Source organism: Macadamia integrifolia, unplaced genomic scaffold (genome assembly GCF_013358625.1).
Source record: "Macadamia integrifolia cultivar HAES 741 unplaced genomic scaffold, SCU_Mint_v3 scaffold1342, whole genome shotgun sequence".
Taxonomy (NCBI): domain Eukaryota; kingdom Viridiplantae; phylum Streptophyta; class Magnoliopsida; order Proteales; family Proteaceae; genus Macadamia; species Macadamia integrifolia.
In genome coordinates, this window is record NW_024868168.1 from 1 (window position 1) to 22,993 (window position 22,993).

The 22,993-nt window shown below is 38.4% G+C and overlaps 2 protein-coding genes and 2 non-coding genes across 6 annotated transcripts in view; 2 read left to right on the forward strand and 2 right to left on the reverse strand.

Annotated features, from left to right (window-relative positions):
• Positions 1-1,173: 1,173 nt before the first annotated feature.
• On the forward strand, positions 1,174-1,369 carry LOC122063509. Its single transcript, XR_006135362.1, has one exon. It is a non-coding gene; the product is annotated as a U2 spliceosomal RNA (small nuclear RNA).
• Positions 1,370-2,842: 1,473 nt separating this feature from the next.
• On the forward strand, positions 2,843-3,003 carry LOC122063508. Its single transcript, XR_006135361.1, has one exon. It is a non-coding gene; the product is annotated as a U1 spliceosomal RNA (small nuclear RNA).
• A 603-nt stretch (positions 3,004-3,606) lies between these two features.
• On the reverse strand, positions 3,607-16,004 carry LOC122063507 (C-type lectin receptor-like tyrosine-protein kinase At1g52310). Its single transcript, XM_042627203.1, has 5 exons — positions 15,727-16,004; positions 15,456-15,602; positions 10,946-11,371; positions 10,173-10,743; positions 3,607-4,385 (listed from the first exon to the last, which is right to left on the reverse strand). The coding sequence occupies exons 2-5, from the start codon at positions 15,541-15,543 to the stop codon at positions 3,797-3,799; spliced, it is 1,674 nt and encodes a 557-aa protein (XP_042483137.1). The 5' UTR covers positions 15,544-15,602; positions 15,727-16,004; the 3' UTR covers positions 3,607-3,796.
• A 1,521-nt stretch (positions 16,005-17,525) lies between these two features.
• The window catches only part of LOC122063505 (structural maintenance of chromosomes protein 5), a 58,789-nt gene continuing 53,321 nt past the window's right edge, over positions 17,526-22,993 (reverse strand). For 2 of the 3 annotated variants that reach the window (XM_042627202.1, XM_042627201.1), the window contains exons 22-30: positions 22,449-22,565; positions 22,295-22,372; positions 21,878-21,977; positions 21,731-21,785; positions 20,150-20,198; positions 19,973-20,060; positions 19,798-19,870; positions 17,989-18,092; positions 17,526-17,876 (exon numbers count right to left, since the gene is read on the reverse strand). In XM_042627202.1, coding sequence (XP_042483136.1) covers positions 17,821-17,876; positions 17,989-18,092; positions 19,798-19,870; positions 19,973-20,060; positions 20,150-20,198; positions 21,731-21,785; positions 21,878-21,977; positions 22,295-22,372; positions 22,449-22,565 — 720 coding nt within the window. In that variant the 3' untranslated portion in view covers positions 17,526-17,820. Of the gene's footprint in view, positions 17,877-17,988; positions 18,093-19,797; positions 19,871-19,972; positions 20,061-20,149; positions 20,199-21,730; positions 21,786-21,877; positions 21,978-22,294; positions 22,373-22,448; positions 22,566-22,993 lie in introns of those variants that run through there. The other variant, XR_006135360.1, reaches the window with a different exon arrangement.

Below are 22,993 nucleotides of genomic sequence, written 5' to 3' on the forward strand. Positions count from 1 at the left end.
AAAAAAAAAGAAAGAGATCAAATTGAGACTGTTATCCTCAGATCAAGTCACATTAGATATATTATACTGTTGTTATTAGAATAGCCAGAATTTTAGGATTTGGATGCATGTAATGGATTAAACCCAAGAATGACTATTTTAAAGGATTTCAAAGGGTGGTTTAAGGGACTGATGATTATGAATGGACCCTATTGAACCAAATCATTGAAGACGGTGTGGTATTTATATCAAGTAGAGGTACAGATCATATGAGGTATAGAGAAAGGTCCTCCCCGGTGCTATGGTGAATAGAACCAGGAGTAAACTAGAGTCAGGAGTAGATCCCAAGAGGATGATATCTGACGAGACCTCACCTATGTTACACATTTTGGCAGTTCACCAAGAAGACTTATTAGACTTATGACTTGCTGTGAAAATTTTCTTTTCTTTTTATTTGTCTCTAAATGCATGCCTGAGAAGCTCATGGTATCTATCGAATTCATTTATTTTTTTCTCATGAAATAAAAGTCATACATGTCTCTATAATGTGTTATAGATAAATTATGTGTGTTCAATTTGCAAGAACTCATATTTTATTGGTATGCTATGTTCACCTCTTGGGCTTTTAGCTCACACCACCATTTTTATCTACAGATCAATAATCACAGGGTGGTTGAGCAGAGGAGGACCTGAGGAGATGACATGCTACTTTCTTTTAGATTTTATTTACATTTCAATAATTGTTTTGAGTCGGTTGTATCCGACTTATTTGGTTTAGTTTTTATTAAACATGTTTTCATCTATTGTGATTTTGAGTCTTAAATGGAAGGGTTCATGATTGGGATCAAGTCCAATGGATTTACCAATAATTAACCTTTACTGAATAGGTTCCAGCAACCAAACAACGGCTGAGCTAGCAGATTATAGACCATTCTCTCATGCTGGTCGAGCTACTCGTAGACTATCTGATTTACAACCAACCTGTGGTCGAACTAATCGTAGAACACCGTTGTGCATTAGCGCATCTGTTCTCTTTTGCGGGACGCTCATGTACTCAGCCTAAAGCTTATTTAATGATCATGTGAGGAGGCCAAAGCAAAAAGATGAAAAAGATGACTAGTCCCACATCGGTTAGAGAAGGCAGAGAGGGGTGGAGACTGCATATAAAATGGAAATAGAGACAATGAAAGAAGCATACCTTTCTCGGCCTTTTGGCTAAGATCAAGTGTAGTATCTGTTCTTATCAGTTTAATATCTGATACGTGGATCATCGATCCACATGATATTAAATTAATTTTTCTTGGGGGAGGGCCCACTACAGTAGCTTGCTACTGGGGCCTTCGAGCGTCGCGCTTGCGTTGCACTACTGCAAGGGCCTGGCGCACCCCTACCAAAACTAAACTAAAAGTTTTGCAAAAGAATCAAATCTGTTGGTATCATATATCGATGTTGCTGGATTGACTCTTTTAGAGAGAAACAAATTTATAACTAACAACTTTAATCCCCTGGGTCCCATTGATATTATCAAATGGTTGTGACCAGTCAATAACTTCATTTCTCAACTTGAAAACAAATTATAAACTGTGAGAGAATGATGAATGGAAGGGCTCTGTGCTACTGGGGTCAGTAGTTGAGTGATCCAAGATGGCCCAGGGTAAAGTTCAACAATCTTTGTTTCCGTATGCACCAGGTCTAATAGCATGCATCTATTAGAGTCTACAACTCTAACCTCGACTGGTCAGATAAAGATTCAAGGCTAGGAAGGGGGTGATACGAACCTGGAAGAATTCAATCTCATAAATCGATTTACAAGATGAGGGAACCCAAAATCTATTAACCCATATCAATTCTCTTTTAAAACTGATGTGGAATCACAGCCCTTATATGACTGATATGGGATCGTACTATGTGATCATTTCCATCTTGATTTGGTGTTTATTTAATTTCCTTTTTTTATATTTACATTATTTATCCATTTTGTTCTTTCTCTGCAACCATAAATCTTGATTTACGATTGGGTCATTGTTGATCCTCCCAGGGTAAGAGAAAGAATAGCTTATATGGTTTCAAGCTAGCTAGTCTCTCATTGTACCCACCATCCCTCACTTCTTTAATTAATGAACAAATAAGTCATTGTTAGAGCAAACACATTGAAATGCGAAAATAAACCAAGACAATAGATCCGCACAACACAGAGATTTAACGAGGTTCACACACAGTGAGGTATGTTACGTCCTCGAACGAAGAAGATGTTTCACTATGCAGAAGAGAGAGATTACACCCAAGCAGCGGCGAGAAAACTCGCCCTGAAACCCTAGCTCGAAAAACCCCAAATTACAATGACATGCTCAACCAGACAATAGTACATTATATACTCCAAGTCATGGGTTGACCCATCGGGTCGTGATCAATCCGGTCGAACCATACTACACCCCCATACGAGATCAGTGTTGGGCTCCGAGCTGGGCCTATTGGCCCAACCCCTCTGCTTCCATCACAGATCTCAGAAAAATTCTCATTCGGATTGCCACCAAAATATGTTAGAACGGGTCAATCTGTTAAGAATTCGAGACAAACTTAACAGTTATTTATCACTATAAATTAAAATATTGAAGAAGGGTGGAGTTCGAAATTTCTATATACCAATTGGTGCTTTCTTCAAAGCAGATGAGTGAGGGTTGGCTACTAATTCACTGGGCTTTTATTGTAGTCCAAGAGAGAGCAATCTTAACCAGGCTTCCAGGCCCATATACGATATGGGAATGGAAGTGGTGGTGGTGAGGTTTTAGTCCCACATCGACCAGTTAGTAGAAGAGAGAAGGGAAACAAAACTATAAATACAGGAAAGCAAGTAGGGTACAACATACTTACCTGGACGGGGTCTATGGGTGATCAAGAAGGCCCATTGCCTAGGTTGGTGACCTCCATTGCACATGGGAGGGGTGCTCGCCTAACATCTCCCCAAGTGGGAGAGTGTACGTCATAATTTGTAGCAGCGGGGGTATGCGTTCGCGCAGCCCCTACCCAAACTCTCAGTTTAATATTTTGGTGATTAGTTAATTATTTGAATTAGTATGTTAGACAAGATTAGCAGCAGCGGACTTCTAAAAAGTTTTAAATAATTATTCAAAATCCTCTGCTTGAGTGGACATTAACAAAATCATACATGGTATTGATGCATGATAATGTGGATAAAATCAGCATTTCTATCTGCCATTATGCAAAATGCCAAATGTCCCAAACCCAGGATATTAGCTCTCAAATCTCCAGAGGAAATCTAGATTTATTGCCCGTCTCAACACATGCAGTATTGACAATTTGACACTATTAGAGTCCCAGTAACAGTACAGAAAACCAACAGAATCATCCTATGATAGAGCATGAGAGTATAAATGATATTGTCAATATTTCTCTTTACAAACCTTTTTTGGAAATCTTAGTTACTTGGCTTAGGTAAACAAGTTTGAACCATGTATCACCTTCCCCTGTAACTAATGCAGTTTCAACTCCGACAACCCAAATAGAGCTCAAATGTAATTAGATGCATACAACAGTGGTTTCTTAGGATAGGTTGAAGCTTTCCAATAAAAGGGTCAGGGTCACCCTATATATCTTGAGAAGCAGACCTGAACAAACCCTCAAGTATGGGTTACTCCTAAGCAATTAAGTTTGTCTAGCATTTAACAGTGTTTTCAACAAATTCTCCTCTGGTTTCTGCTAAGAACTGAAATTAACAAGTACTAGAATAATTCATTAAACTTCCAGAAAAAAGAGTACAAACAAGTATCGGCTACATCTCAGTAATGAAGTTTGTCTCTTACGCATTGTTTCCCTCCATCTCAAAAACATGCATCCGAGAGGTAGTGCTAGAGCTTGTGCTTGTTCCAGTCCTTGACTTCTCAGAGGTAGTTTTTAGTCCTAATTGCTGCAACTGATGGACAACATGTGACATTCTTGGCCGCACTGATGGCACATGTTGAGTACAAGCATATACAAGGTCCACCACCTTTTGTACAACTCCAACTTCAGGAATGTCAGTTATCAGAGGGTCCAGAAGTTCTGGGTATCGATGAGCCTGCACAAGAGGGGTGGCCCACTCAAATATACTCTGCCAATTGACAGAATCAACTGCCTGGGCAGGCCTACGGCCACTAATGAGTTCAAGCAGAAGGACACCAAAGCTGTAAACATCACTCTTTGTTGTGAGCTCATTTCTGTAAACAAATTCTGGTGCTAGGTATCCACATGTACCAGCCATTACTGTCCTCTCATGCATCACTTCCCAGGGAACAAACTTTGAGAGACCAACCCCCATTATATGTGCTCCAAAGTCTTCATCCAGCAATACATTGCTGGCACGGATATCCCGGTGCACCACGTGTGGCTTCACCTTGTCATGCAGAAATCTGTAACACAAATATGCATAGGAATCAAAAGATGGTCAAAACTCATAGAGAACTGAGCAAGAAAGATCTCTGTTTAACCATAACAATGAACACCAACAACTATGATAACTGAGAATATTTTTAAAGTTCATGAAAATAACAGGTAAACTTATTTGATTTTAATTCACCAAAAAAAAAAAAACTTATTTGATTTTCTTATTTGTTAACTGAATCCTACAGCTAAAATCAATCACCAATAAACTAAACAAGAAACACTCCTGACCGTAATTTTTTACTATTGCAATTAATGAATATGGTATTGTACCGCATAACAACATCTAAATTTTCTTCTATATAATCATGCCTAGAAAAGATATTACTATTAAAAGTAATACTCATCAGTTCTACATCCACAAATTAAAACGCAAGATTTATCCATGTGGAAGGATGCTGTAGCAGTTTCAACCGTTTGCATATCTAGGAAATGGTCCAAATTGACCACATGTGAAATCTCCCTCTTGGTATCCCATGCACCTGCTTGTTAGTCCTGAATTTTCAATTCTTTCTTTTGCCAAAGTCTAGAAAAAAATGCAAGCTTTCTTTAACTTACTTTTCAGGGGGTACGTCATTTTATTTCTTGTCCAAGCACTGGAATAATATTGGGAGACTAAATCTTTCTTGGAGCCAACTGTAACTGTTGGGGCTGTAAATGATACTACTGCAACTTTAGGGATACTGGATTTCTTTTACAACATGGGTTTCCATTCTTGTGCAATGCATTGGAAAATCAATTCTTGATTGTAAGAAAAACCTGCTGAAAAACCGGTTCAGTGGCAGAACCCAACACATTGTTGTGGCCAGTAAGAGTCCTCTAATTTATCTGAGCATAGTTGTCAAAGCAGCCACCTAGACATCCAGGCAGCTCACCATCCCATTGCCTTGTTGGTGTCTCTTTGAATTTTTTCCCCTCAACTGCCTTGGTTCGCCTAGGCGCCGTGACAACTACGGATCTGAGTGAACAGGAGTCCCTCTACAAATTCAAATAAGTGAACAGGGCTCCCTGTCCACAAATCAAATAAATTAGTGTTGCTTCTGACTATTCCCCTAATTCGGATAGGAATCAAGTTTGAAGAGTTTACAGCAACTCCTAGCAGGACTAGGAGTTCCACCACCACTAGAAACAAGAATATTGTATTGTTCTTCATTTCTGATCTTATCCTTGTTTAATCAAAAGATTATTTGATCCGTTTCTTTAAATGTTTTCAGATTTTATTTTTCTGTGTTAGGTTACAGATGCAGTTACAATAGGAATTTACATATTTCAGGTCTACAAGAAGACCAAAATAGCTTATCCTTGTTTAACCAAAAGATTATTTGATCCATTTCTTTAAATGTTTTCAGATTTTATTTTTCTGTGTTAGGTTACAGATGCAGTTACAATAGGAATTTACATATTTCAGGTCTACAAGAAGACCAAAATAGCTTATCCTTGTTTAACCAAAAGATTATTTGATCCATTTCTTTAAATGTTTTCAGATTTTATTTTTCTGTGTTAGGTTACAGATGCAGTTACAATAGGAATTTACATATTTCAGGTCTACAAGAAGACCAAAATAGCTTATCCTTGTTTAACCAAAAGATTATTTGATCCATTTCTTTAAATGTTTTCAGATTTTATTTTTCTGTGTTAGGTTACAGATGCAGTTACAATAGGAATTTACATATTTCAGGTCTACAAGAAGACCAAAATAGGGACTGTAGTAGCACTCTATACAAATTTCAGAATAATACTTTGGAAAATTATCTTGTACCACCCCTAATTTGAAACCTTATATCATATACCACCATAGTTTTCTAAGAATATCTAATATGTGCCCTCTTTTGTGAACAAAATGACACTTAAATCCATTCCCGTTAGATCAAAATTGTCAAGTGATGACGTGGTGATATTCTAAATGGCAAGTTTACCCTTCCTCAAGGGTAAACTTGACAGTTACCCTATAATGTAAAAACCCCCAATTCATGCGACCAAACACAGAAATCATTTAACCTCTCACCTAGTACCATCATTTCTATCATTTGATCACCCAATTCCACTACTTGAAGAGACTCAAGATTTTTACTTCAATAACCACTTCCCAGCAATTCTGGTTACAGAATACCACTTCCTGAACTGGTTCTTGCTTCATCTTGGGTTACTTTGTTCTCTATAACTCAGCTTCCCTTCAAGTACAAAGATGGGAACCCAGTTCCAACCATCTTCTTTGCAGGCTGGCCATCCATCTTTCATGCTTTTCTCATCACACTTACATTAGCATTTACTGGGTCAGTTTGTGCACTCAGTCTCCGCAAGATTTATCCACGAGTAGCGAGGCTTTGCAGATGCTTGGGTGGTACATCGATGGCCTCTGCTGTCGTTGTACTGATCTGGTCATCATTCTGATGGCTTTCTAATAGAGTAAACTCAAAGTCGTAATTACACCAGAACAGCTTTCGGTCGTCTTGAGTGAGATTTTTTTCCCTCTCCCTCTCTCTTCTTGATAGTGTGGATTCGGTTTGCTTGAAAGTTTGTTTCTGTTCCTGGAAGCGTACAGCCTTCTGTTTTTCTTTGTGTGGTCCTTTACTCGAACGCAGATTACAAGCCATCACATATTTATTTATTTTTGTTTTTTTGAACTAGGCCCTGCTGCAAATTCCTTCGACAGAACCTTCAATAGCTGTTCCTTCCTTAGATCAGCTGATCCTTCAACATGGTTGGTCCTTCCTAGGGTTCAACAATTGTTTTTTTGAGAGTAAAGGGGGTTAAAACGATGGGAATGGATGTTTATATGGATAGACATAACATGGTCAAAAGAGTCTTTTCCATTTCTAAGCTAAGAGTATTATGCTTCAGGGATGTGATTGATATTTTTAGAAAACTAGGGTGGTATACTGGTATATGATATAAGGTTTCAAATTAGGGGTAGAACAAGATAATTTCCCTAATACTTTACAACAGTACAGCAATTTCAGCTTTCAATTTAAAAAACTCCGATGCAAGTTGCCTTCCACATTAGAAGCTATGTGTGCTTGATATGCCACAAAAGGGCAAAAGGACCAAAGTGAATAATAAGCACCAACCGCTGTGTTGATGGGGAACAGTGAATCATCTCACAGTCAACTGAAGTTTTGCTAGAGCTATTTGGGCACACTTTGTTTCTCTTCGGTCAAAACCCTCCCCACCCAAAAAGGAATTGGGGGGAGGAGGGATTCAGGATCTACCAGAGTTCTTGATAATCAGCTCTCCGAGGCAAATTGGGGAAAACCTAGGGGCACTTTGTGTTCCTAGCTTTCATATGGACAACTTGGGAAGAGGGAAATAACAGGACTCTTAGATGATGGCAGAGATCAGACTAACAGGTTGTTGAGCTCATCACGATCAGAACAGCAAAGTGGGCTGTTACTCTAGATATTTTCAGGGTATCAATTGATGACCTCTTTAGAAATTGGGAGTAAGCGGAATCTTCTATTTTACATCAGTCCCTTATGAAAAATGTGTGGAATCCTGCACCTCCACCCTCCCTCGAAAAATGTGATAAAGCTCAATATTGATGGCAGCAACACTGGGAATCCAGGTCCCGGCAGGGTCAGAGTTTTGTTTAGAGATTACAAGGGAACAGTTCTGCTAGTGTTTTCTGTTCCTGTCAGTATTTGTGAATCAACCACAGAAGAGTTGAAAGCAGCCACAATGAGTATTGATATTGCCCTTCAATGGTAGTGGGTATAATTGATCATAGGAGGTGATTCCAAATTGATGATTCACTGGCTACTATGCTCAAAGCAAAGCCAAGAGGTTATGATGAATCTAAATATCGATGGCAGCAACATTGACAATCCCGGAACTGGTGTGGTGAGAGGTGAGTTTAGAGATTACAAGGAGACAGTTCAGCTAGTAAGCAAGGCCAGGAGGTTTATGAAATATGCATCTGCTGCAGGGGAGCAATTACTTGGACTGGCCCAACCCCGTTGAGAAGCCCAGATGGAGATGAACAAGGTCCAAATTTAGTTTTGGTCCAGTAGGATACTATAGTTTATTTAATTTATGGGAGGAGTTTAGGTATGCCGCTGGCTTTCCTGGAGCTAGCGGCTCAACCAATGGGAGGGGCGGGATGAGAGGGGAATAAGGGAATTTTCCCAGGGAAGGAAGAGAGAGATAGACACAGATCTGGGTATGCCAGCCTTTTCCCTTAATTTATGTACATTTATTGTTTGAGTTGATCTTTATCTTAATCTTCTACAGTTTTACTTAGACTAGAGTTCCTTTTCATTTAGTTTTAGAATTTGATTTAGAACTTTGTTTCAGTTATAGAGTCTAGTTTAGGAGTCTTTATTTCCCTCTTTAAATACAAGGAGTTTCAGATTTGAATGAATGAAATTTGGTTTTGTTTATTGTTACCAGAGTGGTACGATAGATAGCTAGTTGTGTGACCTTCTATTCTCCTCCAATTTCTTCCTTATTTTCTGTCTCTTTTGAGTTCCTCTTCCTAAATCTCAACCCCCATCCCCTGCTCCCCTGTTTTTTATTATAATACTGGTAATCGTTTCTCTTTGCTTGGTGGTACAACCAGATTCAGGAGAAAGCTTTGTAGAATTGTTATCCATAATCAATTGGCCCTGAGATTCGAATTTAGGTTCCTTTCCCTTGGGAAAATCAACTTCCCAAGTCCCAATTCCCAATTCGTAAGCCTCCTTTATTCTGAGAAGCCAAGTTTCAGACCTGAAGCTACAGTTACCGCCAGTCCTTACTTCAGAGATTCGTTACCTGGTTCTGGGTGGCAGATTTGAGTGCCTGTTGAGTTGGTTTAACAGGTTAGCCGGTTAGTAATCCTCCCCTGAAATTTCAGTTCGAATCAATCTTGTATGAGAGAGTGCTGTTGCTCGAACCCAACTTCTCTTCTGCTGGTTCTACCATCCTTGTTTTTGTCCAAAGGTTGAAGACCACTCAACTTCCTCTCCCCTCTTCTTGTTATCTTTCTTTTATCCCTTCTGTCTTCCGTTTCCAAAATGCCCCCCCTCTCCTTTATTAGTCCTCCCTACCATTTATTTTATTTGTTCCAAGATTGTCCTCTTAGAATAAACCTTATTTCCCTTCATATCCAAACACTCATTTCAACTAACAACTTACCCGTTTAAGACCCAGAAGAGAAAAATAAATAAATAAATAAATAAATAAATAATAAAAAATAAAAATAAAATTTACCATTTTAAGATTCTCATTATTTACAGCCTTGGCACTCTCTTATAAACCTCGAAATATTTACTGTTTTGCCACTAGCGATTTTGATTTTGAGTTATCTAGCACTGGGGTGGGCCCATAGCAAACCCAAATAGGGTTTTGTGACCTGGTTTCCGCATCAATTGCATCTCATCTGGAAAGCTAGAGCTTATGTAATGAAGAGTTTTACTTTTTGTATGATGTATTCTGCCATTCATGAGCTGATGAACTGGCTAAGTCGAGGGTTACTAGGGATCTATGAACTTGGGCCCTTGTCCCATTGCATACTGCATTTTGAGGGTTCCCAACCATTGCTGGTTGAATCAGTACACAGCAAGGGATTAACACCACTTACCTTGTAGACATTCAGTATTGGATATATAGATGTACTTCCTGATGGTCAACTTGAACAGAACAGAGATAATGAGGGTCCTTGCAAGCTATGTTAATAAAAAGGCATATCTCACAGTAGATTTAAAAAGAAAACAAAAGGAACAACAGAAGTTTGGATGCACACTTCACTTTTACCACATATAGGTGCAAAGTAGACTTACGCAATTCCTTGTGCAAGAGTTGTTGCAATTTTCATCCTCATAGACCAATCCAAGCTCCTCCCTCCTCTCGGTATGTGATGTAACCATCTATCCAGGGGTCCATTCACCACAAACTCATAAACAATATAGCGGTCACCATGATTATAGCAGCATCCTTTCACTGCGACAAGATTAGGATGATGAAGCTTTGCAACTCTTCCAATCTCGGAATAAAATTCCTTCTTTCTCTGAAAACTAGACCTCTTCAATCTCTTGACTGCTACCCTTGAGCCATCAGGTAGAAGCCCACTATATGTGCCACCAGTCTTGGCATCCCCAAGAAGACGATTTCCTTCACTAAAATTCTTTGTAATTGACCTTAGTTCGTCAATCGTGAAGACTCTCCATGATGGTGGAACTAATGCAGATGTTGAAGGATTAGAACCTTTGCGTGATCTTCTACGCCTCTTGCTCCGCCTACATGCGAGGAGCCAAATCACAACAACCAACGCTGTACAGAGTATCAACCCACTAACAGTTGCAAGGATGATAAAATATTCCACATGGCAGAGCTTGTGGTGACATTTTTTGTCTAGTGAAACACAGATAAGCTTTAGTTAGGGATGAGAAAAAATTGGATAGTAACAATCAGACAGATAACATCTAGACAGGAAAAAACAAAACGTATGAACACTTTGCTCAATTCAGGAAAAAAAAAAAAAAAAGAAAGGAAAGGGAAAGGACAGAAACTGACAACAGGATGGAGAAGCGAGTAAGGATGTATAATGTCTCACCTACATCAAGCATACATATAAAATCATGAGATATGTTGCATTTCTCGGCCACAAGGGGTTTGGGACCATTGGTCACCAAAGTACAGGAATCAATTGAAGTAAGGTTCTGACATGACGAATTCAAGCAATTCGAATGAAATGGTGCATCAGGGAAGATTGATGCATTCCAAAGAGATATATTGTCCGACCATTTCCAACTAAAACCGGATGTAGAGCTGAATCCCCTTCCTCCGATCCAGCAGCCATTAACAGTTTCAGGGCATAGCTTTCTTGCAAAGTTTAGTTCTTCAGTTGATGTTAATGCTCCCAAGTGCGCATGGTTATATCTGCATTGGGACTCTGATTTGTCCCAAGATTGGGAGCTTGCTATAAATTCAAAACACTTATTCTTACTTGGTCCAATCTTCCAACCAGCAGGGCATATTTCTGTATTCAAGATACTACAACAGGTTAGAACAATGGCTATGTCGGTTAGGAAAATAATAATATAGGCATACCATCTAAGCTGCCAGAATCCATGGAAAAGAAATTCTCATTTTTATGTGAGTATACCCACTGTACATGCATAAATTAAGGTAATATCCTATATATTAATCCCCTTGGTTTTGGATAGTACTTATATGACAATGCATAGTGATGCAGTTTCGTTGTTGAACCAGCTCGAACCCTGGGACCCAGACTGAGAACCGGATCTAAATTTGGGTTTTTGTAGAAGGATATTTTAGGATGCTACTTATTTTTATTCAGATAAACATGCAATCTTTTTATTTGGATAGGACACGCAGGAGATTAGATTGGGTTTTCCATTTTCCATGTTTCCTAGCTTGTTTAGTTTCCTTATTAGATGAAATTTCTTTTCTATTTGATCTTTGGACCCGAAACTGTTCCATTCTGGTGAGTTCTTCTACCTGAATCGAATTTGGTTACCACTGGCTCTCTTATCGACCAGAGTTGAAGACAACCTCTCTTCCTCCTAGCCCACCCCCCTTCCGGCATAACCACTCCATCTTGGCCTTTTTTTAGCCTCTACCTTAGTGAACCTCTTAGAATTTGGATATTTACAGTTATGACATTCTTCTTATAAACTTCAAAATAATAACAGTTCTGCCTCCAACATTGATTTGATTACTCCATTGCTAGTGTAGGCCCATAGAAACTCCTACGAGGTTTCCGAACAATGGGATCACACCAATTTGGTATCAAAGCAAATTTGGCCAATGGATCCAACACCCTTTGTTGGTTATACATCAACACCTTCAGCTTATGCAAGAAAATATTGGAAAGACTCAGCGACATGCAAGGAATACAAGAACCGATTGCTGGTCACATCGCACAAAAACCATCTGCGGTGAAGCAGTGAATGGCAGTGAGGATCCAATGGCCGAGGTGCATGCCGGGGCCCTCCCAGCTGTTGGATCCTCACTGCCACTCACTGCTCATCACAGAGGATTTGAACCCTGGTCACATCTGATCATATGGACTCTTCCTTTAGCAAATTGATCTCAAGCACTAAGCAAAGGGTGGAAGAGCCAGAAGACAAGCTACCACTGATGGGGGATAAGATGGTATCACTGATCATTGAAGATCAACTTGTGGAAGAGAATGGACCACTTAATCATGAGTGAAGCCGTCGATTTTGTATTTCCAAGTTGCTACTTCGACAATGATCTTCGTGTCATGGATTCATCACCCATTCGATCATGGTGTGATCAATGATTTCTTACAGTCAAGAATGGATGCCGATCAAGTGGTGTTGATTCTTCCATTTTACAAAACTCAAGGGCGGGTTTTTTCTCAACATGGAGAGTTGATGCAAATTCCTGGTTGAACCAACTCGAACCCAGGAACCCAAACCAAGAATCGGGTCCAAATTTTGGGTCTTTAGTAGTAGGATATTTAAGGATTTTATTTATTTTTATTGGGATAATCATGTGTCTTTTTATTTTGGTAAATCATGTAGGAGATTAGATTGTGTTTTCCAATTTCCTTATTTGAGTAGTTTCCATGTTAAGTTAGTTTCCTAGTTTATTTAGTTTTCTTATTTGATGTAATTTATTTTCTGTTAAATACGCTTGTAATACAGCAGAGAAGTTAGATGAATATGGGATAGAAAATTGATTTGGGTGTTCCTACGTGGCTTGTGATTGAGTGCTCTCTCACTTGCCTATCTCCTTTCCTCTCTCCCTCTTCCCTACGATTTGGTTTTCCTTTTCTTCTTCTGTTATTCTTCTTTCTTTTCTGTTTTTCTTTTCCCTACCCCTGTTTCTACCGGCACTTGCAGCCCAAAACATTTAGAATGGTTTACTTTGATTCTCATTGGATCAGTTCAAGACTTTACGAGGTGAATCTGGTATTAAATACGATCCAGCTTGTGTATTTTGGGGCTCTAAATCTGGTCACAGTTGGGGGTTCATCCTGATTTTCAAATCTTCTCTCTTCCCTACTGCCAGGACCTAGTTGCAGAAAATCTCCTGATCCTTCCATTTGATCTTTGGCCCCAATACTGGTTGTTCACAGGAGACATAGTGTTGCCAACTTTTGCCTAAAATTTCAGAGCTTTAGGGTTCCAATCTGGGGACTTTTCCACCCGAATCGAGTTGGGTTACCGCTGGCTCTGTTATTGACCAGAGGTTAAAGATTGTCTTCCTTCCCCAACCTCCCCCCCCCCCCCCCCCCCACAAAGCAACATAACCACTCCATCTTGTCTTTTCTTTAGATTTTACCTTAGTAGAATAACAGAAGAAGAAAAGGAAAACCAAATCGTAGGGAAGAGGGAGAGAGGAAAGGAGATAGGCAAGTGAGAGAGCACTCAATCACAAGCCACGTAGGAACACCCAAATCAATTTTCTACCGGCACTTGCAGCCCAAAACATTTAGAATGGTTTACTTTGATTCTCATTGGATCAGTTCAAGACTTTACGAGGTGAATCTGGTATTAAATACGATCCAGCTTGTGTATTTTGGGGCTCTAAATCTGGTCACAGTTGGGGGTTCATCCTGATTTTCAAATCTTCTCTCTTCCCTACTGCCAGGACCTAGTTGCAGAAAATCTCCTGATCCTTCCATTTGATCTTTGGCCCCAATATTGGTTGTTCACAGGAGACATAGTGTTGCCAACTTTTGCCTAAAATTTCAGAGCTTTAGGGTTCCAATCTGGGGACTTTTCCGCCCGAATCGAGTTGGGTTACCGCTGGCTCTGTTATTGACCAGAGGTTAAAGATTGTCTTCCTTCCCCAACCTCCTCCCCCCCCCACAAAGCAACATAACCACTCCATCTTGTCTTTTCTTTAGATTTTACCTTAGTAAACCTCTCAACATCTGGATATTTACAGTTCTTCCACCAAACAATTGATTTGATTACCCTATTGCTCATGTGTGCCCATTGCAATTCCAAATAGGGTTTTCGAACCCAGGATCGCACAACATTCACTAAAAAAATTTGGTATCATACACTAATGTGTGTTTATGTTACACCAACCCCTCCCCCTCCCCCAAACAAAAGAAGAATTAAATGTTTTTGTGTTTGCTAGGAGGTCCTTCTGGAGATAGAGGGCAGATTCTTCAGAAAATACAATAATGTGTCAAGATGAGCAAAGATCTGTTGACAAAAGAATGATTGATATTGCTTTTTTAAATGGCATACTTTTTAAGGAGTTTAATAGCCTCAAGTGCAAGGAATTCAAGAATTTTTTTTTTTTTTGGGTGGGTGGGGGGTGGGGGGGAATCATCATGTAACTTTTAGTTTGGGAAATCTACTCTCCTCTTCTTGGTAAACATTTCATAAGTCAATAACTACATACTAGCACACTAAAGCACCCGCAAATTTTGTGATGAATTATGGATCAAATCTTGCAAGATGTTGTGCCAGTCTGTTATTTATTTGAGGGTTCAACTTATTTTTCCTTAATTGGCAATCTCACTGTTTTACATAGTTAAATGAAGCTTATTCAGCTGCTAAATTACTTCACTTTAGCGCTTACCCACAATCTAGAAGAAAGTAAAAGAAACAGTTGAATGTGGAGGGAGATATGACTAATTATGTGACAGGGAAAGGGAAAAAATTGGAGGTACAGAACGAGCAGAAGAAATATTATCTAAAATGAACCATGCACCAAGTAACATGACCAATATGACAAATGAGGCAAATCGAAAAAAGCAAAAGAACAGAAAAAACCAGGAGGGCTGAAGAATGCAAGTGATTTAATCACGAGAATTAAAATTTAGGGCTTTTTATCTTCCCCTCAGACAAGTTAGATACAAAAATTCAACTTCAAGGAGACAGTCACATTCATTAGCAATTAAGAGCAGCATCATTAAAACGTCTAAGAGAACAGAGCTTGTTTTTGCTTCATCAAAATGAGCTAGATACATTTTCTTTGTTCTTTTTCCTGCCACTTCGTTCCCCCTACTGGCCCCTCTATTTTTATTGGAACACAGAATTGGGTGGGTGGGTGGGTAGATGGATGGATGGGAAAAAGCTTGTTAAATTGGGAAGAGCAGAAGAACCCACCATTTTGTGCCCTAACCAGAATGGTGAGACACCAGAAGGTGAATGCCAGGAGGTGGTAAGTTGTGGAGGCTTTCATTACAGCTGCCATGTGACAAACTCCTGAAGAAGAAACTGCCCAGAATTAACCTTATAGCCTTCCTTCTCCTCCTACATATACATATCCATAAATTAGGGAGATCAAAAGAAAATTAAAATGAAATGAAATAATCACAGCCCAAAAGTAAAGAGAGAGAGAGAGAGAGAGAGAGAGAAAGAGAGAGCTTTCAAGTACCGTTAATGGAGTTAGAAGGCTCCACGGCCATCCTTGTATCCGAATCAATCATCGTCGACAAAGGTCCTTGGCCTTAATGGAGGAGGAAGAGCAGAAGAGTGACTGGGCGATAAGCATACAAATACAGAGACACTATCAGTCGAGAGTCTCAAGACTAGAGAGAGAGAGAGAGAGAGAGAGAAAATTGACTAAGCCCACTTTTTCCGGCGAATTTAATCCATTCAGTAGCTTTGGTATTAACTTCGCTTTACTGAGGCAGGTTTGGTTGATGGGTCTTGCAGTGAATTAGTAATGCAATGGATACCTCTATGGGTGTCAGTTTAGAACCAAAACTGGAACCGATCGTATCGTTTAAAACCAAATTGAACCGATCTGAATCAAAACAAATCAGTTCATTTTGGCTTCAAAATGTGGAATCTTTTCTTCATGATTGAAATAGTTGAATTGAACAGAATTAGCTATTTTCAAAAATCGAATAAATCATATTTTTTAATATTTTAATCTATGTGGATGAAGAATGATAAATTTTATTTTTATTATGTTTGGAAAAAGTTGGGTAGATTTTGACCCTATCACATAAGTTTTTTCTTTTTTTTAGATGTAAAAGGTTGGCCCATACCAAAAATAGGGCCGAATCGAGTATAAACGGTGTAAAAAATCAAATGATGAGCTTAATAAAAAATTGGTCGAATCATTTGGTTCGATTCGGTTCTAGTTTATAAAATAGGTTTTTATTTGTTTTCAGTTTTCTTATGTTGTATCTTCAACCAAACCAGAAAAAATAATTTTTTTTGAACCCATTGACACCCTAGAATCTAGCCATCTATGTTATCTGTAACAGCCCCAGTTGACTCCAAATTGAATCAGTTGATTAATCCCGAGTTTTAAAACCATGATTAGCTCAAAACCAAAAGCTCCTTGTTCCTCCAAGGGTAAGAAGGGGGTCAAATGTCCACCATGTGACAGCGTGTGGCCCCAGTTTTGAGGGCATATATACGCTAAGGTTGATCCCTTACTGGCTTACTCACATGTCAATTTTAAGCAAGAAGGTACGAGGACATATGGACATGTAACAAATCCAGTTTATCATCACCAGCCTCTTCGTAACCTCAATGGTTTGTAAAGCTTGAGGGGAAGGGTATTAGGCTAGTGAGAGGCAGAGAAGAGAACAAAAACTGTTTGGCATCTAAATATCCAACCATTAGAATTTTCCGCGAGGTACGGTTTGGAGTAAACACTAATATTCCATAAGGATGAGCTGAACCACAGAACATTTTGCCAACTTTTAATGGATATTAATATACAATTTATAAGTCTAAAGCATAGTTTTTAAAAACTGGACCAGACAGTGAACCAAAGAATATGTTTGGTTCTCACAGTGAAGGAATTCCTCTTTCACCAATGTCCATTATTTCAGTATTATGGGTGCCAAGGAATAGTGAAGGATAGTTCGGACCTCCATCAAAAAGGAAAGAATTATAATGATTCTAGAATCCCCAATGTTTCTTTTATGATGGATGAAGGAAAAGTTTCTCCGAAATTTAGTTGAGCTCCATCACAAAAGGAACAAAACAATGATCCGTTAGTATTACCCATGATCATTCACATTTGAAAGGCAGTAATCGAATAAAACCTAGATGCCCTAGATGCACCAATATGCAGTGACCTGATTAACAGTGTTAGGGCTTCTTAAAAAAAATTAAAAACAGTGTTGAGGGGCATTGCCATATTCCATAATCTACCAGTTTACCTATATTTTTTCTGTTCGTTATAGGACCCAATTTGGCATGACACTGAAATGCAATTGAACAGTCTCTGCATCTTTATTTTCTTCCTGGATAGAGAATGACAAGTTGGCAACAAGATGTAGGCAGATAGGTCCCAAGGGTCAGAAGCAAATCATCGATTAATAAACTAGAAATGGGACTGAAGCATAAAGCTGGCCATGGTTGGGCATCATAATTAACATGAGCTTCACATATGTTACAAAAGGGGCTTCAGCTTCCTTTGTCTAGAGGAAACCACATCATTTGGACTACTGTGTAACTGTAGTCTTCAACTTATAGAGTATTTTGTACGATGATCCCTTCAACATTAACCCCCTCTTTGCACACCAATAGCTGTTCTCCAACATTCTCCATTGTGCCACACTGATGGACAGAGAACAAACAGTTAAAATTAAGCATGGATTAACCAGAAGACAAATAAACAAAGTCAACCCATAAAACCACTTTTGGCTTCAATTTTCAGTGGCTTTGCTACCTTTGGCAGGCTCCTCAATCCAAGGTCCATTCATAATATGCAAGATGCAACATGCCTCACTGTATTGCAGATCTGACAGCAACTTTGGTGTAAGTAAGAAACATCTGCACAGCAATGAAATGACCAAATAAATTCAACCATTTTCCTAATTTCGCAGAAAAACACCAAAGGTTCTTTCGCATTCAGCAGAACCAACAAAATAACAAACAAATAGAAATATCAAATTAGTCAGCATAATGATTTGTTAATCCGCATCAGCTATGTGAGTGAACTCCCTGGCCATCTGGATCAGTATTGGAGAAACCACTACTTATGTCAAAATTGACCGCACACAGTGTCAATCTCTGAAGCAACCAAGGCAAAGTTAACATGCAACAAAATTAAACAGAATTATATCTGTTTCTGATCAAACTGTTAAAATTTTCACCAATATGTCACTTGAACTGAAATATTTAGAACTCATCCATCTTGGATCATATCAGAGTCCACCGATTCTGATCCAGATCAGCCAATAACACCTGATCCAAGGTCTAAATGTGGGTAGCCTGCCCTGGTCATTTTTACTGGTATTGGTCGATTGATCAGCAAATATGAAAATGGATCAACCTGCTCAATCAATCCAATACTTAATCAAAACATGAAATCAACTTACATAAATTCAGTAACACTTTTCTTGAGACTTTGTACTTTTGTGTAACCCCACCACAAATGGGAAAGAAAAAAAAAATCCTTGATTTCTGAGCAGTAGACAATTGAACTAACAAAAGTTTGCTCTATTTGGGTTTCCGATGTACAAGGAAAGCCAGAACACCAACCATTCTGAGACAAACTTGGAACGTCTGAATTTACAGAGTTTCCTTTTTAAATTACATTTTCACATGTGTAACTTGAAGCTCAAACGCATTTCAAGAACATGTCAACTGCATCAACATCAACACCTATCCATGCATTCACATCATGTTTCATTGATTAGGTAATGGATGAAAGTTGGGGGGGGGGGGGAATTTGAGGAAACCCTTCCTTTTCATATTTTTTTTTTTTTTTTGTAATGAAATACATATTATAACCTATCCAAGCATTCCCATCATGTTTCATCTATTTAGGTAATGGATGAAATTTGGGGGAAAATTAGAGGAAACCCTTAATTTTCTTTAGATTTTTCTGTAAAACATACATATTATGTCCCTGAAGGTTATATGCCATAATACAATACCTAGTCATTCTTTCTCTTAAAAAAGAAAAAAAAAAAAATAGAATTTTCAATAACATCCATACTAGGGGGAGTTTACATGTTATGATCTAAAAATCATTTTATTATCATTCACAGTCCTGAACTACCAATTGGCTGGATACACAGGCTTCTGTACAGATGAGGGAATTTCTTTTCTTTCTGTTGTGTCTATATATAATTATCAGAGGCCAAACTTTTGTGGTTTAGGATTATATACTCAGCATTGTAATTCAAATTTCCGAATCATTGTTAGATTTCTCTTTTAGAAAATTTCTTCCTTATTTGCTTGTCATACTGTACATGTATAACAACAGGGTACTTGGTAGTAATCCCTTTAAACCACTATAATGAGAATTTTTTAAGTAATGATCATTTTTCATTATTCTTATAATTTCTGAAGTTTTGACTCAATATTTCCAGTTTACTTGAAGTGTACAGTTTTTGTAAGCTCTACAATATCCCATATACCTTTATAGACTTCCATGATAATACTTCTTCCTTGCAAACTGAAGTTTATTCCATGGGAGTTGGCAGTGGGGAGTAACTGTATAGTAAAAGAAGATGAAATTGGTTCTTACTGTGGGGTATTGGGTTGGCTAGCTGCTCGAACTAGCTGCTGAAACATCTTCCTTTCATTTATAGGGTCCATTCCTGTAACCGGAACCATTCAGAAACTAAAGTTCCCCAAGTACAAATCTGTCAAAAAGAGCATGGCAGTATGTATGCTAAAAGGCAGTATGTATGCTAAAATACCTTGATTTATCTCATCAACCACACGGAAAGGGCAATGTGTAAGGTCTTGCAGAGAAACTAGATAGAGAATGGTAGAAACTGAGCGCTCCTGGAACAAAGGAAATTACCAGTAGCACTGAGATAAAATTGTCATCATGCAAGTTCAGAAATACAAGTAACATAAATTTCTGTCATTACCCCACCAGACTGATGGTGAGCACTCAGTACTTGAAGCTGTCCTGTTTGCCTGATAATAAAAATACCATATAACATTAACCACATCCACATGAAGTTTTATAGCATCTATCTAATTTGAGGGAAAAGAATGCGGTAGTGACGTCAACCCTACCCACTCCCCCATTTTCCCCCTCCCCACAGGGGGGGAAAATAACTTCTGGCATTTTTAGTAACCTTAGGTCCTTTTAGTTTGGGAAAAACAAAAAGAAAGTCCACTGCTAGTATGCAACTGATATTTCTTCTAGCAGAGACATTGAATCTCAGAGCTTATGCCTTAAATTGAGGGAGATTACAAACTCAACTCTCATCGTAGCAATAAAAGGGAGGCCGGGGGGCACGAAGGCAAGAATTGATAGCCTGAACATAAATAAATGTGATCAATATAGTATGTCCTAATGAAGATGTTACAAGATGTCTCTGATCTTCTCCAAAAAAAGAGGGATTGTTCCACATACAGATAGCATGCCCTAATATGGAGGATGTCTTCATTCCTTTTATAAATGAGTGAGGAATTTTATTGGTTCACTGAAAGAATAAGTGTTGCATTCTCCGATCTCTTAAGGGTGCTCCAGGAAAAGGTCTCATTTACAACTATTATGATCTTGTTGGTTAGCTGATGCTAATTGGGTTGGTACTGAAGGTGATAAGAGGACATCTACCACAAGTTGGGTTACTGTGTTGGGGGCAACCTCATCACTTAAAGGAGTAAGGGACAAACCATAGTGCCGAGGTCCAATGTTGAAGCTGAGTATAGGGCCATAGCTCAGATTACGGCTGAATTGATGTGGTTGAGATATTTTCTTCAAGAGATTGGTTTTCATCTAATAAGGCTGTTGACATGTAATGAGATTATCAGGCTACCATCTATATTGCCATTAATCAAGTGTTTCGTGAGAGGATTAAACATATTGAAGTTGATTTCCATTTTGTCCGTGATTCTGTGAGGAGGAAATTGATCTCCACTCTGTTTGTCAACTCTACCCAACAGCTTGTTGACTTATTCATTAAAGCCTTGTTTAACGAGGTGTTCCTTCAAGGGTGTTCCAAAATAGGCATGGGTGATATTTATGTTCCAGCTTGAGGGGGAGTGTTAAGAATTTACATATATAATGTACCACAAGGGTATACTTGTCATACACTTGCTTTCTAGTTTTATTTGTGGGTATTTTTTTCTAAGGGCAGTTTTATAGTTTTTCGGTGATCCTTATTATAAATAAACATGTGCTACTACCGATTGGAGATTAAGTCAGCTTCCTCTTTGCAACCTTCTATTCTCTCTTCCTTCTGTGATCCTCCTCTCTTTGTTCATGCACCATTGTTGTTGGTTGTTTTAGGTCTGAATCTATCACACAATCGAATAACCAACCTTGATATACTTTGGCCAAGAAAGTGGGATCACTAAGCACAGGGCATAAGAGTGGTGTGGATGCTGTTGGTGCATGCATCTAGGGAAGGCTTGAAAATCATGCACTGGAACATTCTATTCCACAACAGCAGTTGCATCAAATATTGCAGATCAAATTTTGCAGAAACTGTACTGACCTGAACTTCACTTTTATAACTATACCAAATTGATCATAGTCCATGTCATGCTCATCTGAATTGCAGAATAATAACAACAAAAGCAGGTGGTCAGCAGAACTTTCTCTTATTGAAAATTTTCAGACCTAGAAAATGACAATAAAATACCTAACAAAACTTCCCCAGCAATCGCCATTTCTTGAAAATTACGACTAAATGTCTCACTTATCTTTGCAACAAGGCTTCTCAATCTTGGGAGCCATGTTTCCTGCATAAATGCCTTAATTAAGACTTTGTTTCTGAGTGCAATAAAGTCACTTCAACAGATGATGAGATAAAACAAATATAACAAGCTATTAATGTGTGCAAGTAAAGAGAAATAATCAACTAACTGGCTCAAAACCCATATTAAAAAATAAATAAAAACCATGAGAACTAATTCAGTGTGTGTTCATAAGCACAAAACCAGCCAACCTACAAGTGTGCCTTTGAACCAAACACCCCCACCCCGAAAAAAAAAAAAAGGAAAGAGAAAGAAAGAAAAAAAAATACCTACATAAGGAAGCAAATAGATTAGTCACTCACCTTCAGGGCATCAATTTCTGCTAAACATCTTTTTAGTTCCCTGTCATCAGCTTCAAGTTTCCTAGAAATGGATTCTATCTGTAGAATGATATGAAGACACTGGATGAATATTAAAGGATTTAAGTAGAACAAAAAGAAAAATAACAAGGATTACCTTGCGCTGACGGCTTTCATATTCCTCCAGAATGTTTTGGTTTAGAAAAAGAATAGAATTTGCTTCAGAAATATTATCTTCAATAGCTGCCTCCAAATCCTCAATAGTACTAGGCATCTGGATCAACAGGGGACACAAATATGAAAATATTTAAGCATAAGGAACTCAAAGGAACAAAGAATTTTAGGGATATATTTCAAGCTTCAAGGCAGACTAATCATCTGAAACTGCAAATGTCTTGTATATCCCAGAAGAGATGCTAAGCCTCAATAAAAATTTTTAACAGATAAGTGCTTAATATATCAAAGTATTACACGCAGAATCGTTTCTTAGTTGATCTTTCATTCGAAAGCAAGGTATAATAATTGCACTAGTAATTACGCTTATACCATTACCAACTTCATGGTGACGGTTCAGTATTTAAGGAATAATTACAGAAACAGAAGATGGAAATTTTATTATACATTCAAAAATAAAAATAACTACACCATTCCAATATAAAAAGACCACTAAATGAGAGATTTTTTTTTTGGGGGGGGGGGGGG